Genomic DNA, 16,184 nt, shown 5'->3' on the forward strand with positions numbered 1-16,184 from the left:
TTCTTAACGCGTTTGATGCAATGCTTAGCTATATCTCGCTCTGCCTGGCTCGCTAGGGACTGCAAGGTATTACCGGGATCTCTTAATCACGGAGCATGGATGCGTGTGGGCGCTGGGCCCCCACAACCGCTCTCTCTGCCCGGCACCGAAAGATTTATTATAATTATTGCTGGGGAGCCTCGCTTGGCTCTGCGAGAACGCCGAGATGGAATTGTGCTCAACATGTGTGTGTGTGTGTGAGTGTGTAGGTAAAATTGCACAGTTAAACTCCCTCAAACATTGCCTTCCTGATAAGATTCACACAGGAGGAAAGTAAATTAATGAAGGAGCGTTGCTGGGTGGGCTTTCTTTAACCTGCCCTTCTGGACCAATTACTCAATATTTTTGTTTCCCATTCCTTCCTCCCCCCCCTTCCCCCCCCCCCCCTCATTCATGCAGAATGAGCCTAAGAGAAGTGTTATGGAAAGCAGATAGTGTTTTGCGGCTGACATTTGCATGCATGTATTTCAGTGAAGGGCTTCCCAGCCTGAGTGTTCTTTAGCTTCCGAGCACCGGATGGGTCTCGTGCCTGCCTGGGTCGGCCCAGCCCTGCAGTTGGGCACAAGGAGGTGGGCCGCCTCAGGTGGCAGATTTGAGGGGTCACGAAAAGCAGCAGGTGGCTAGCTGTTTGCGTTGATTTTCCTGCTTCCCCCTTGTTTGGCTGGGGAGCCGAAAAAAAATCCTTAAAAGATCCTTCAGCTGCTGTGGCATAGCTTGTCTCGAGAGAGGCGGAGGCACCGTTTGCCGCTCTGACTCGGGCAGCAAAATATTTTGGGGCAGCCTTGATTGCTGCAGCGGCAAACGGTTGGCTCACGCTGCTTTGCAGCAACACTTGTGGAGATAAAAGCTGTGGTTTCGGATCAAGGTGGGTGAGCTGACCTTGCCCAGTGGGTGAGGAATAAACAAGCGGAAGGCTATCCTTTAACCTGGGAGTGCTTCCACACTGGTGCTGGGTTGGGTCAGTGGTGTTCTTGCCCCCTCCCCTAAAACAGGGTCAAAATATACATGGCGATTAGTACCTCATTGGAGGAAGGAATTCCTGAAGACATCATCTGATTTCATGCTTCCCGTAGGTTGCAACTTAACTGACTCTGTTTTGTGATTGGTCTTTGGAGGGAAGCAAGTACGGCTGCTCAGTTGCAAAGGTTTGACCAAGTTGCATCTTGAAAAGCCAGCAGATTTCCGCATCCTAGTGTAATGGCTGCCTTCAATATATAGTTTGGCCCTCTGCTGAAGTGGCCCTATCTGCATGGAGCTGAAACGTCATGCCGTCTTGCAGTGGCGTCTGGGCAGGCCCAGACGGAGCCAAAAGACCTTTGAGATCTTTAAAAGCTGTGTAGGGCTGGCACAGAGCCTTTCTCCCCTAGGTTTTTTGGTCTGTAGTGCATGGCCGTGGAGAATGCTTTTTTATGATTTGCTGGCTTGGTTTTTACCCAGGAAAGAGCTCCTATAGCAAACTTACAAAGATCCGTAGTCAGGCAGCCCTTAGCTTCAGTTTACAGGTGTAAAGATTCAATGCAAAATAAATGGAGATAGAAGAGGAAGAACCTGAACTCAGACACTAGGAAAATAGTTCAAGGAGGAAGAGACAATGGGCCCGGCGGACTCGACTGAAGAAACCGGCTTCTCTTTTTCTGACTTGCTTCCCTGTTCCCTTAGTAGTAGCGCTTATTAAAGTAGTCCCAACTAAAGGTTTGCTGAATCAATGGAAATTTAGTAAGTCAACATTGCATAAGTTTCATTGATTCAGTGGGCCTATTCTAGGTGAACATTGCAGCTTGGGTTATGCCTTTATTATTATTATTATTATTATTATTATTATTATTATTATTATTATTATTATTATTATTATTATTATTATTATTATTATTATTATTATTATTATTATTATTATTATTTATACCTTTTCCTGCAGATTCATGGCAGGGAAAAACACTGGGGAGAAAAACCAAACCGTTATGTACAGATTGGTTTGAAATTCATTTGTCCCTTCCTCCTCATTTGTTTTTGCCGTTCCTCTTCCTCCTGGTAGCAGGGCGTGAATCTGAAGAACAGCTTCTGAGTAGTTGCACGGATTTCCCAGTGCATCCTTAGCCCTCCTCACTTACACACCCAACACACACACACACACACACACACACACACACACACACACACACACACACACACACACCTCTCTGCCGCCACAATGGATCAGATAAATGTGAAGCCGCTTCCCAGGTGCTGCTCCCTTGCCACAAAGGGATTTTCTCCGTGTGTGAGAGGGAGGATGATGGCATAAGGCTCTTTTTAATCTTAATTGAGAGCGACACACAAAGGGATGAGCGGAGGAGCCCGTTCCGACTGACAAAGGCATGGCAGCAAAGCTGCTGGTTTGCACATCAAACACAGACTTAGAGGCTCCCTGAGAAGCTTGGTGCGTGTCTGTAAACAAATCCAATCCTTTCTATCCAGTTTGGCTAATTCACTCTGCCAGGGCATGCAAAACAGGAGATGGGCGGCTGGCGGGGAGGGGGAGGGAGGGGGACAGGAAGAGCATTACGGAGGGAGAGCCGGTGCGCCTGTCATGAGAAGATCTGATCCTCTTGGGTGTCCATAGGGGATATTCTGGCTTGGGTCTGTTAAATCTTCCAAAAGTCGATCTTTTAACAGCTTGCTTTTTTTTCCTTCGAAATACCTCCGACTGTTCTGAAGTCTGTTTGTATGTAAAGGTTTCATTGCTTAAATTGCACCCCCCCTTGCCTTTGCTCTGAGTGATGACATTCTACAGCCACCTCCAATTGGCTGCCTGGTGTCATGACCTCATCAGGGTCAGCTGTGTCATATCATGACATCATCCTGGTGGCTGTGTTTGCATAAGCTCTGGTGGGCATAACATGGGCCCCTTTAGGTGCATGTTGAGCTGCCTTTTCTCATCATTCCCAGCCATCATTCAGGAAGTGAAAGGAGCTTTATTAATTTACTCCCTGATGAGACAGGCTGGCTTGACATGTTGAGCCAGGTTGTGGAGAGTTTCTTAAACCCCACAAATTTTCTCACCCAGAGTACGAGGACAGGATGAGTGGGTTTTTTTGTTGTGGTTTTGCAGGGGGGGGGTAGTATTTGGGATGGGTGAAACAGTATCTAAAGAGGCCTAGAAAGGTAGCTGTCAGATTTTAACCCCAAATAAATCCCTCTCTGAGTCCTTCCGCTGCCTCTCAGACAGAGCTGGTAGAGTTCCAGAAATACACCTTGTTGACACTTTCTGCACTTGTCTCTGGGAAGTCAACGCAAGCTGTAACGTGACCCTGTAACTTCTCCGTATTTCTTTTTCTTTGCCGTCCATCCACGGCTACGCATTTGCAAACACGTTGTTGCTTTTTCCGTGTGCGGATGTGGAGGGGTGGCACTCGTGCAGTTGGGGCGCTGGATTGGGACAGGCTCCAGCTCAGCTCTCAGCCCCGAAACCTGTTGGAGAACTTTGCGCCCCTCGCTTTTCCCTCACTTTGAGGCTACTGCACAGGGTTGTTGTGAGAACGAAGGAGGGAAAAGGAGGAGGAAATGAAATGAGGAGCGGGTCCTAAGAGTGAGCAGTGTGTGTGTGTGTGTTTAAAACAAACTAGTGAAAGGTGGGGTGCTGAAAAATGGGAGGGGGTGATCTACACTCCAGAGCCTCCCCTGAGCTATTAATTTGTTAGGTTCCCCTCATTCCCCACCCCCACCCCTTGGTGGCTCCTTGCCCCGATTAATAGTTTTCCTCTGCCAAAAACGACAGACTTGCCTGGGCAGCCCGGTTCGATGCCACCCTTTTCTCTCTGGGAAAGAGACGACGTACCCGTGGGTATTTAAACAAGACTTGTTAGCTTAAGGCTTCCGTCTCTGCAGCTCCCCCCCCCCCCCCGGCTCCTCTCGCTCCCCTTTTTCTCCTCCTGGGACTCAAGTCCAGGGTTCCACGTGGTTTGCAGCTGCCCTCCAATGCAACACAGCCGGGATGTGGGTGGCCTGGCGGTTGCCCTCTCATTCCCTCCCCCCCGCCCAGTGCCCTGGAGTGACACGTCATGCAGAAGCAGGTTGGTGGAGTTGGGAAAGCGAAATGGCAGGCATGGGCGGGCGCCCCTTTCGAGGAGCTCTGGGTGACTTCCTAACAGCAAGTTTTAAAAATGGATAAAAAGTTTGCTGCTCGGCCACCGTGCAAAGAGGTTCTCCCTTGCCTGTCCCCTTAGGAAGGCACTCGGGTGAGGGGGAAATGTTTTACGGACCCACCTTTTGGGAAGGCATCGGGCCAAGGGTAGGGGTGGGGTGGGGGTCTCCAAAAACCAGGAGACATCCTTCCATGCTGGCCCTGCCCCAGGCTGTGACCCCCCTTTCCCCAAGATCGGCTTCCTCTGAACACTGAGGGTGAACCTCCACTCCTCATACCCACCGAGTTTGCCCTGTGAGGCCAATAACTGAGGTCCAGTGTTTACTTTTCTGTATATGTTACCATTATTTTCCTCTCCTTTTGTTCATTCCCTAGCCACTTTTTTTTTGCCTCTGGGTGTGCATTCATGTGTGTGTGTGTGTGTGTGTGTGTGTTTCTCTTTGCTCTAACACCGCCCCCCCCAATCTTCTTTTGGGCAGCCACCCCTCGTCCTCTCTTAGAGCTACTTGGGAAGGAGACAATTTGGAGGCTTTCCGCTCCGCGCTTGGCCCGCGGAGAGACTTCCCCCCCCCCCCAAGCCAATCAATGGCAGCCTTTTCGGCCCCCGGTGGGGCTTGGCAAACACGAGATCAATAAGTTATTAGCACCATTCTGTCAGCTGTAATGTGGAGATTGATCAGGGCTGGGCCTCCTGCACACCCGCTTGGCACTTCCCCAGCCTGATAAAGATGACAGATTAAGGGAATAAGAAAAAGGAATTAAGGAGGCTGGCTGTCAAAGCTTGTCACGGCGGCCCCCATGGGGGCTGTGAGCGAGCGCGGTTGGACGTTTACATGACGCCGAGGGAGGGCACGGCTCCTTTTGGCAGCTCCCGGTGGACTGGCTCTCCTCTGAGGAGGGCGAAAGGCCTTGGCAGAATGGAAGGGTTGCAAGCAACCACCCTGGGACCGCCAGGCCCAGCATCTGGAGAGGCATTCATCCGTCCGCGTAGGTCTCCCTGCAGATGGAAGTGGATAGTGGACCCAAGGTGACACAGGTAGGACCTGGTGTGAGACACAGATGGGGAGCCCTGGGCCCAGATCTCATTTTCCTGCTGGGTCCTTACGTTTTCCCTTTGTGGTTCCCCGCTAGGCTATCCCTGCTTTGAGGGTTTCCCAGGTTTTCACACCGTCTTAACGATGATATAATTTACTAATTGTGGCTAACTTTGGTGGATTGATCGTGTGTTTTTAAAAGCTGTTCATAATTCTAAAAGTGATCTGCAAGCAATGTGTATCATTGCAACTAAACATACGGTACAACGTAGAGTAAAAGTGACAGACACGGAGCAGGATTTAACCATTTGATACCCACACATAATGGTGCTAGGGAGAAATCCATCAATCCAGATGTAGGATATATGTGTACAGCTTGCAAGTTGAGCTTAGGTCTCTCCCTTTGTTTCAATGCAGTGGCTCAGCTTGTTTTCCATACTATGAATTTTTACCACATCTTTATGACCCATCGCATGCTGTAAAAATATATCTGACAGGGCATGTCTGTGCGCTTCTCCTCATAAATGGCCTTATTATAGGAAAGTGTCTGATGTTGTCTACCAATTTCTGCCTTTGCCCTGTCTGTCTCTTTGAAGTAAGTTGGGAAAGGCCATCCTGAAGCAGTTTGCATCATTAAGCCGAGCCTTAAGATGGCTCTAACAGAGGAGGCCCAGAAACTTGTTGTTGTTTAGTTGTTAAGTCATGTCCGACTCTTCGTGACCCCATGGACCAGAGCACGCCAGGCCCTCCTGTCTTCCTCTGCCTCTCAGAGTTGGGTCAAATTCATGTTGGTCGCTTCGATGACACTGTCCAACCATCTCGTCATCCTCTGTCGTTCCCTTCTTCTCTTGCCCTCACACTTTCCCAACATCAGGGTCTATTCCAGGGAGTCTTCTCTTCTCATGAGATGGCCAAAGGATTGAAACCTCAGCTTCAGGATCTGTCCTTCCCTTGAGCATTCAGGGTCGATGTCCTTCAGAACCGATAGGTTTGTTCTCCTTGCACTCCAAGGAGAACAAACCTATTAGCCAAAACTCTGTTAGCCATTTTCGTTCACTGATGCCCAGGATGTCAGTGTTTATTCTTGCCATCTCCTGTTTGACCACATCCAGTTTACTAAGGTTCATAGATCTTACATAGATTGAAATTCATACATGCTTTTAAATGCAGTTTTTCTGTACATCTATTTGTATGCTCTATTCCGTCCATTCAGCTGAACAAGGACCTGTGGAGCCCGTTCTGCATCCTGAGATTTCACACGGACTAGAAGCTTGGCTTTCATTTTGGGGAAAAAAGAGTGGGAATTTCCAGGAAACAGAATTCTTTGGCCGGGCTTTTCTTTCTGGCGCATCAGCACACGTACAGAGCATATGTACAAATGGCGCTGTTTGTTTTGTACAGTGGGTGGTCCACCCCCTTTTTCTTGAGGGAGGAGGCTATTTTTACACACTTTTTTGATGGACGAGAATTTGACTTGTATGAGATGACAGCCTGCTCCATCTCCCTTGCCTCCTCATTCAGCCACGTAGGGCTTATTTTTGTTTGTTTGTTTGCTGCTTTGCTCCAAGTTCCCTCCCCAGTATTATTAGTAGAAGATATTGATTTTCTTTTTTAAATCTGCACAGGAGGAGAAGGCAAAGTAGGAGAGAGAGAAAGAAAGGGGGAAAGGGGGAGGGTGTTGAAGTTGCTGGAACTGCTTATTAGAGATGTTGCATTGGGCTTGACTAGACAGCAGAGATACAGAGGCAAAGTCAACCCAGGCTAGAGGGAAGAGGGTTTCCTTGATCACCAGGCGCCGCAGGGAGAGGGGAGGGGGGAAAGGAGAAAGATCCAGAGGTTGTGAAGGAACGTGGAGAAACAGGTGGTGTCTATGTGTGTTTCTCTCTCTCTCTCTCTCTCTCTCTCTCTCTGTGTGTGTGTGTGTGTGAGAAGTGATTCTTTTTTTCCTACTCCCTTTCCTGCTCTTCCCACCACCAGCCACCAAGACCTCAGCTGTTTTGCATCAGAGCCTGAAAAGTGAGGTGGGAAGGGGTGGGGGTTGGTGCAAAGAGCAGGTGATCCAGTGATGCAGTTAAGCAAGGAAATAGACGAGATCTCCCAAATTTATGGCTGGAAACAGTTGATCAGCCCACTTATAGGACCCCCTTCTCTGTGTGCGAACACGCATGCAGGAGGCCCCCAGCATCAAAAGTTGAAGGTGGAAACCTGTCTCTTTATCTAATTCTCTTTCTTTTCATCCTCCTCCCCTCGCCCCCACCGCCACCCCACCCCTATTTTTTCCAGATGAAGTTTTAGGCAAAAGACGAGCCTGCTCACCAAACAGCAACAGTGACTGTCCCCTTGAAAGCAAGAAATCCCGAAGTGAGTCCCCAAAAGGTAGGAGATTTTTCCTTCCTTCTTTCCTTTATGTTGGGGAAAGTGGGCAGGGTGAGGTGAACCTGAAGTCTTGAGGCTTTGTTCATCCCAAGAATGAGGATTCCTCAGAGTAATTCGCTCTTTCTCAGATCATTAGGTTATGCGAGGGATTCCTTAATTAAAATTAATTTATGCTGATCTTTTCATCCCCGTTCGTAACATCTGAGCAAGTTTCTATTTTTAATAGCCAGTGGGAGCATGATTTTATTATGTATCGTCGGTTCTTTTCATTGCTGAAGCTTTTAAGGTTAGCAGAAAAGCTCTGGGCTCCGTTCCCTTGGCTTTCTCTCCCTTGCCATTTGGAGCCACCTTGGATCCGTCCAGGGTAAAAATATTTGAAACCCATAAATATGAAGGTGAAACATTTTCTTTAAACAAACAAGCAAGCAAGCAAGCAAGCAAGCAAGCAAGCAAGCAAGCAAGCAAGCAAGCAAGCAAGCAAGCAAGCAAGCAAGCAAGCAAGCAAGCAAGCAAGCAAGCAAGCAAGCAAGCAAGCAAGCAAGCAAGCAAGCAAGCAAGCAAGCAAACTCTGCTGGACTTCAGAGACCTATTGCAGTGATATCCAGGGACATGGGCCTGCATAGTTGCCAGACCAAAGGGGGGGGGGCTTTTAAGATAGCAGTGGAGTTGGGTAACGTGGGGGGAAACACCACCATGGGTGATGAGGGGGCAGAAGGACTCCCCCTACCCCGCCCGGTTTGTGTTGAGCGACACCTGGCAGGAGTAGGACAGAGTCGATCCGCTCTGGAAGGAGACCAGGGCAGGTTGGGAAAAAATGGGAGATGGTCGCCCCCCCCCCCAGCAGCAGCCTGGGTTCTCTGTTCCTCAGAGGTTTCGTTGTTTAAAGTGGAAACAAATTAGGAATCGATTGCACTCAGATTGATTAGGATTGCTTAGCCTGCATTCTGATTGCATGATGGCCCGTGTCATTAAAAAAAGAAGAAGTCTTGAGCTTGTCGTGGCTGTGGGGAGAGTGGATGGAGTGAAGCGGAGGCCTCTTGGTCAGCTCCCTCTGTCCTGCCTGCCCTGAGACTCTCCGCTGGCTTAGAAACCCTGGACTGCTGGTGGGTAAGTAGGTGTTTGTTCAGGAGATGGTAGCCAGACGCGCTGCAACTCAGGGGTGGCCGCGGGGAGAGTGAAGCGTGTTCCCCTCACCCGTCGAACTTGGTGTCTCCCCTTTAGCCTCTTGGTCGGTTTCTCCCTGCTAGACCCTCTGGAAGATTGGGTTTTTTTAAGGACTCCTTGTGCACAACCCCAGGGGCTAGCAACTTCATTTGTTTGTTTATAAAACAAAATCCAGCAGAGAATGTTGGCTTGTCCTGCTTGGAACCCGGGTTCCTTGGATAAATTCCCATCCACGGGGCCTGAAATCAGGGTCCTTTCCTCGTCCTCTCTCTGTTTCCTGCACTGTTTCTCTCTCCTCCTCGAAACTGCAATTAGACAGACATCAATATTCCAATAGGGATCCAGGTGGGATGATGAAATGCATTTTGCTACCCAGGGAGATGCCAGCTTGTCCGTGGGGACTGAAGTGGACTTGGTCAAAATGCTGCTGCGCTGATCTTCTAGCCACTCTCAGCACCCGTCTGTGGGGTGTCTCTGATTGCTGCCCCCCCTCTCCCTTTAGTCTTTCTTCTCCTCCCTGCCTCTCTCTCTCTCTCTCTCTCTCTCTCTCTCTCTCTCTCTCTCTCCCCCCCCCCATGACATCCTCTGAAAAATTAATCAAGGTGATAGCCTTTTAATCCATCTCTTGGAGAAGGCAGCTAAGCTTTAATCAGGCTTTCCTGAGACCTGGCTATCTATTGCTTTTGGATCAATGCTGCTTATTCCAGACACCAAAGAAGGTCTCCCTTTCCTTTCCTCCCCCCCACTCCTCCCCCCACCGCACAACCAGCCCCCACTCTGCAAAATCCCCCCCCCCAAATCCTACTTGGCTGGTCTCTTGGCTTCCCTCTTTTGAAGACAAAGCCGCTGCTTATCCCATCAGACTTGAGATCAGGCAGAACAATTTGGGTGAGTGGGGGCTTCCGTTTATTTGCTTAAAGGGAATAAATAGATGGAGGGAATTCTTCTCCCAGGCCAAGCAGGGGTAGATACAACAGAGTATTTTGGCTTATTGGGCTCTGAGCCTGGCTTTTCAGAAGGGGAGCTCATCAAACTATGAATCCTCATGGGGACCGTGACTCTTAAAGTGCACCCAGTTTTCTATCGCTGCCTAGAGGAAGCGCTCTTCTTGGGATGCGTTTCTCTCCCACTGGTTGTTGAAGGGAGTGGCTTTGAGCCTTTTGAGCGGGCCAGCTGGGCTACAATTCCCCGTCTTGACCATGGCGTCTCCCTTTGGGAAACTTTCCACAACCCGTTCCTGCCCCCCCCCCGGTGTGTGAGGGATCCCCACTTCCTGTGTCCCTCCACGTCCCCCCTCCCCTTCTATGCGTTCTCAATGTACAGACTGAGAAAAAATGCCTCTGTGGACTGCTGGATCTGGGGAGAGGCAGGGATGCTGTTGTAACATATCTGAAGTGTGGATCGAGCACTTTGGCTTTGTCTCCCTCCTCTCTTTATTTTTGGCTATGGACAAAGGAAGCAGAGGCAATGAGCGTTTCCTTTCTCTCTTCCTTCCTTTCTCTAGAGGGGAAGCGGGAGGAGGAGGAGGAGGAGAGAAGGCACCTGTAGCCAGCCAGGAAGTGCCGGGAACCTTCTTTTCCTTCCTCTCTCCCCTCCCAGAGATCAAACGGCCAACCCTATCTCAGTGGAAGCAGCTGCCCCCCCATCTGCCCCTCCCTGGGTGCCTCGTGTCAAACTGTGCAGAATGCTCCTGTGTCTCCTATGGAAATACAACCCTATCGGAGGCTGCAGGCTCCGAGCAGGGCTCCGTCCTGCTGGCAGGTCCTGCCAGGAGGAAGCGTTCTGCCCCCTTCATCTCCCAGGAACTTGGCTCCCTCTTTCTGCTGCTGCCTCTGCTTCTCCCCCAATAAATTCTCCCCTCTGACATCACTTCTGGTGGAGGTGGAGATCAGCTCCCCTGTCCCCTGGAGAAGGGTGCATTATTTAGAGGTTGCCGTAGGGCTGGGTGGTAGAGGAGATTCGTGAGGTGCTTTCTCTCTCTCTCTCTCTCTCTCTCTCTCTCTCTGGGGGAATGTTGAACCAAGCTAATGTAAGGATCAGGGCAGGAAAAATGTACTGTAGAAACATAACATTGCAGAGAGATTATTGTTGTTGTTTTGACTTAGACACCACCCCATAGTGCTAAAGCACTTTCCGAGCAATTTACCAACATAATTACCCAAGGAAAACTTTCATGTGTCCTGCATTAAGGATCCTTTGTGCCCCACGTTATAAATAATCGTGTGCCATCAACTCCATTCTGACTTTTGGTGGCCCTTTTCAGGGGGTTTTCCAGGGAGGGAATACTCAGAGGTGGTTGCCTGAAGAGAAAGTTCTGGCCTTCCAGTGGGAGGGAGTTCCAGAGTCTGGGAGCAGCCACAGAGAAGGCCCTCTCCTGTGTCCCCACCAGATATACCTGTGAAGGTGGCAGGACCGAGAGAAACACCCGAGCCGGCTCATAATGGGAGAATACGGTCTTTGAGATAGCTTGGACCCAGGCCGTTTAGGGCTTTGTAGGCTAGAACCAGCACTTTAAATTGCGCCTGGTAAGAGATTGGCAGCCGGTAGCGCTGCTGTAACAGGGAAGGCCTGTGATCCATGTAACCAGCCTTTGCGAGAGCAAAATAGAACTGTCATTAAAGTACTACATTATTTTGCACACAAACACACCCTGATAACAGCAAACAGTTGGATCTCAGTGAAGAGGACACGACCTTAGGGGAATTCCTGGAGGGGTTGGTTTAGTATTCAATATTCTCAGTCAACCAGGAAGGTAGATTCCGTTTCTAGGCTTGAAGCTGTATTCTGTCCCCCCCCCCTTGCCCTCGGAAACCGAACTGAAAATTCACAGGTAGGATCGACTATAAAGTGAGGAACATGGGCAAGCTTTGGGTTTCTCCAGATTTGTTTCCATCTGAGCTAGCCTGATCAAGAGTTCTGCATAACTTAAAAGACTTGCACATGTTTTTAGACTTGACTGTTGGTACTAATAAAGGTAAATGGTCTGCCTGTGGGTTTTGGTTTTTTGGTTTGTTTGTTTTGGCTTATTCTTATGCATCCACGTGTCCTTTCCCCCCCCCCCCTCTCTTAGCGGAAGCTGTGTTGTGTTTCTCACCAGGTTGGGCTGGGTGTCGGGTGGAAGAGCGATGGTTCTTAGCGGGATGTTGGACGGTTGTGGGGCCTCAGCAAGCAGTACCTGCCACCCCCATGGGGGTGGAGGGCTGATGAAAGTCCCCGCTGGAGGTTGCAGCTTGGCCAAGGAAAAAAGGGACCGCCGGGGAACCGCTTCTCCGTGGCATCTGTGCGCCGAGCAGAGCAGAAGGCCGGGGCAGCTGCCGTTGTCTAGGCTGTGCCCTCTGAGCGGCTTCGCCGGAGTCCCTGTCACACCTGGCGGCGGCTGGGGATTTGACGGGATCACGCTCCCCTCCATTAACCCCGCCAGGGCTAAAGACCAAAGCAGACAGCCAAGCCCGCCACAAAGCAGGCGTAGCTGCTGGCGGTGCCGATTGAGTAGGTGTGGGTGGGGAATTCCCCCCCCCCCCCGTTGTTTAAGCAAGGCAAATCTCCCCTCGCAAGCCTCTCTCTCTGCACCTCAAATCTTCTTTGGCACAGATCAGGAGGCGTTTACCGTAATTAGGCGTGTTGTGATCATTCTGTCTCCTCTTCTGCCATGGCCTTTTCCAGCTTAGTGGCGTTGCAGGGAAGACGGGAATCCAAAGCTCCTCCGATTTCCCTCGATCCTCAGCCTTCCTCCCCCCCCCCCAACGCTGCAGCTGTGAGGCAGCTGGTGCATTTCTGAGCTCTCTCTTCTCCGGGGAGGCGGGTGGGCGGCGGGCGTGGGAGGCCCTGTCGTTCAAGCCGCTGGGCAGTGGGTGGGTAGGGTGGCTCTGGTGGCGGCAGTAGTGGCGGCAATGGTGGCAGGAATCGAAATGTGCAATCAGGGAAATTCCACATTTCTTGCCTCCCTCCCTCCCTCCCTCCCCTAGGGTGGAGGCCGACTGCCACATGGGCAGAGATTTGTGTGCTTCACAGCGGGCTTCCCTTCCCTAATTAACCCCCTTCCCCATTCTGAATCAACAGTGGTACCTGATGTGTGGGTGCATGTGTGTGTGTGTGTGTGTGTGTGTGTATGTGTGTGTGTGTGTGTGTGTGTGTGTGTGTATGTAATTGAGCCCCCTCCCAAATCTGTATGGTTTCATCCATGGTGATAGTTTTGTTTTAATGTTTTCCCCTTATGTATAAGGTACCTCTCAGGTTGATAGGACTCTTAGCAGAGATGCCATTTACAAGTTGTTTTTTAAAATGAGGAAGCTGAGAAATTTTCTTCAGAGGGAGATGTGGGGAAGCCCTGTGCGCTGGCTGATGAGGTCTTTGGCCTGGTCCCGTAGCTCAGTGGTTGAGATCTCTGGTTGCAGAACCAGAAGCTGGGAGCTTGATTCTCGCACGGGGCCTCCTGGGGGCAAAAAGCCAGCCTGGGTGGCCTTGGGCCAGCTGCACGGTCCCAGGGGATCCCTCCCAGAAGAAGGAAAGAGGAAACCACTTCTGAGTATTCCTTTACTTGCAAAACCCTGAAAAGAGGATCGCCATGAGTCAGAATTGACTTGATGGCATAGGGTGCTGATGATTAGCCCCTTAGAAGCTGCTGCTGAGACTCCAGGACTTTCCTGTTTTCCAAGACTTCAGCATGTCCAGCTTTAGAAGGTGAGGGGAAGGAGCAATACCAGGGCACATGGTTTAGAAAAATCCTGTTTAAAACAACGCATATGATGAGGAGCAGAGACCAACGAAGTCTACCTAACGAGCACTGATAAAAACCACTCCTTCAGTCACGTTCATCCCTTGAAAAGCCCACTTAGGGGGACTGCAAGTTGGATAAGACTTGATAGCGCTCAGCACCAGGGGGAGGGACACAAGGGTGCCCAGGTTTCATGCCCTTCTCCCTGAGCCCTCTCCCTGGATCAGTAGCTGTTTCCCCTGCAGGGGGAGACTCAGGCCAACTGCCTCCGGGCTCAGACAGGTCCTCGATTACAATTTGGACTATTCAGATCTCTCCCCCCCCCCCCCCACCGTCCTCCTGCCTGCTGTTTTAATGGTATTGCTGGGCGTTCCTCTGAGTAATGAAAAAAAATTGGCCTTATGAGATAATATGAGATAAAGCCGGGTTGTAGGAGGAGCCCCTGCCAAATCCAAGAGCCGGTGGTGGCCTTGGTTACGGTAAACAAACCACCACCACACTGCTGAGTTTTTTTTTTAAAAAATCTTTCTCTGTGCAGGAGAAAAACCCCAGAGCACCAAAGTGGGGTTGTTGGGGAAGCATTGTAGCATGGAAGCAGCCCAGCACCCCCCCAAAGTATAGAAGCCCAAAAAGGTGGACCAAAAAGATGATATTTGGGCCTAGATGAGGATCAGGCTAAAGCCCCTTTCCCCGTGGGTCGTTGTGGATCTTGCACCTTGCTCTCCACAAGCTGTCCAAATTGCAGTCTCTTTCCTCCGGTGATCACACCTTGATTTTAGGAGTCCAAGACTTAGAGGATTCAAGGAGAAGGGGCGGGGCACCACTGATCCTTTGGCATCTCCCATCTATGGCAGCTGCTCTACACAGCCTAACGGCATGTCCACCCCTGCTGTCCGTGTCTCGTGGTACTTTTGATGTTTCTTTTTTTTAAAAAAACGAAACATTGGAAATATCCATAGGAGATTCCCTGCCTGGCTTTTCTCCTCTTTTTTTAAAAAAAATCATTTTTATTCTTGCATCAGTGTGCCTCCCTCCTGTCATTGATGCCTTCCTCTTCTTGCTCTTCAGAAAATTCCCACACGCCCCTGCTGGAAGGGGCCGTCACACAGATGACCCCAGAGGAGCATTACAGGCGGATGATGTCGGCGCTGAACGAACACGGCACTTTTGAGGAACAGCAGCAGCAGCAACAGCAGCAACAGCAACAGCAGCAGCAGCGCATCTTCCAGCTGGCAAACAGCATGGCCGTTCCCAGCCACAGTGGTAAGATCACGTGGGGTTCTCGGGGGTTTCAGGGTGCTGAGTCTCCCATTTCTCCACTCCTGCATCCCTCCAGTGGCATTCTCTGAAAATGTTGCTGGGATTCAGGGCTTCTTGGGAGGTGGGAAATCTTAACTGTACTACAGCCGCCATAATCCTCTAACCAGCAAAGCTAGCTGGGAGGATTCTGGGAATTGGAATCCCCCCCCCAAAAATTCATTGTTTATTAATTTATAAATGTGACTCCAGGATTCCCCCCCCCCAAAAAAGTTTAATGACAAAAGAAGATCTGTGTGGCCGTGCAAATTAGAGGATTCTGGGGATTGTAATCCAAGCTCAGGAAAGTTTTGAACCCTGCCGCTAGTCAGCACAGATAATACTAAGCTAGAGAAGGTCTCTTTATTTGGTGATGGCTTTCCTCCTTGATCGCCTGGAAGCAATTCTTAACTCACCACAGGTGACCAGGCAGAATAGATACTTAGAAGCCAAACCAAATAGCCAAGAAGAGTGACTCTCCCGTCTGTCTCTAGCTCTGGAATAACAGATGCTTCCTGGGGAAGATAAACTCCGGTTGAGCTCAGGTATAAATGTTAGTGCTGCCAGTACAAAGCGCTTATTATCTGCGGGCAACTCCGGTGGCACCAGCTCACGTTTAATAATTTAGAAACTTTTTTTTTTTGCTTAATTGCTTCCCTCTCCTCTTCCCTCCTCCTGTCCCCCTCATGCCGCTCTCCATCAGCATTAATCCTGCGTTCTCCCCGCCTGAAACTGCCATCCCTGGAGCATGCATCTGTCAATCACGCTTGATTTCCAAACCGCCAGAGAGCCGGAGAGCATTGCATTGTAAATAACGCATCCTGTATTTTGTGCCCCGGTGGGCGGGCGGGCAGGCAGGTGTTGCTGGAAGATGAAGGGGGGTGGAGGGGGGAATGGACGGTTGCGGTCATTCGGAATCGATGCAGGTTGTAGAAGTGGCCACACAGCTGCTGCGTTGGGTTTCTAAGCTGCAGGAAGGGCGTTCTTTCTCTCTCTCCCCCCCCCCCAAGATAATTAATTTATAAACGTGAGAGAGATATACAGTAGTTGCCGAGATAAAACCTCTCTGTGTGATGGAGCTGTGGATTTCTTCCCTCTAATTTTTTTGGGGGGGCGGGAATTAAAAATGGCTAAGGAAATCGGTGTCTGTCTGTGTGAGAGCCAGCCGGCCAGCAAGCTGGATTGGCTCTTTGGACAGAACTGTGTAATATGCCTATATTATCTAGCCCAGTCCACATTTCTTATATATATCTGGTGCCTAATAATAAGTCCATGTGTGTGTCGGCGTGACCCTGTATTTGAAGGATGGGAAGTACGTTTAACCCTTTCCACACCGGCTGGTTCTCTCCCCCTCCTCCCCCCAAGCTGTACCTTCCTCTGAGACGTTTTCTCCGACAACAAAGCAGCTTGTCTTCTAGTTTCGAAACCCAGAGTCATGCCG

The 16,184-nt window shown here is 50.2% G+C and overlaps 1 protein-coding gene across 17 annotated transcripts in view; it reads left to right on the forward strand.

The window, feature by feature from the left end:
* The window catches only part of SAMD11 (sterile alpha motif domain containing 11), a 116,705-nt gene that overhangs the window by 73,013 nt on the left and 27,508 nt on the right, over positions 1-16,184 (forward strand). For 16 of the 17 annotated variants that reach the window (XM_020782262.3, XM_020782255.3, XM_020782258.3 and 13 more), the window contains 2 exons: positions 7,477-7,569; positions 14,516-14,710. In XM_020782262.3, the coding sequence (XP_020637921.1) occupies positions 7,477-7,569; positions 14,516-14,710 (288 nt within the window). The remainder of the gene's footprint in view (positions 1-7,476; positions 7,570-14,515; positions 14,711-16,184) is intronic. The other variant, XM_020782259.3, reaches the window with a different exon arrangement.

Source organism: Pogona vitticeps, chromosome 7 (assembly GCF_051106095.1).
Source record: "Pogona vitticeps strain Pit_001003342236 chromosome 7, PviZW2.1, whole genome shotgun sequence".
NCBI lineage: Eukaryota > Metazoa > Chordata > Lepidosauria > Squamata > Agamidae > Pogona > Pogona vitticeps.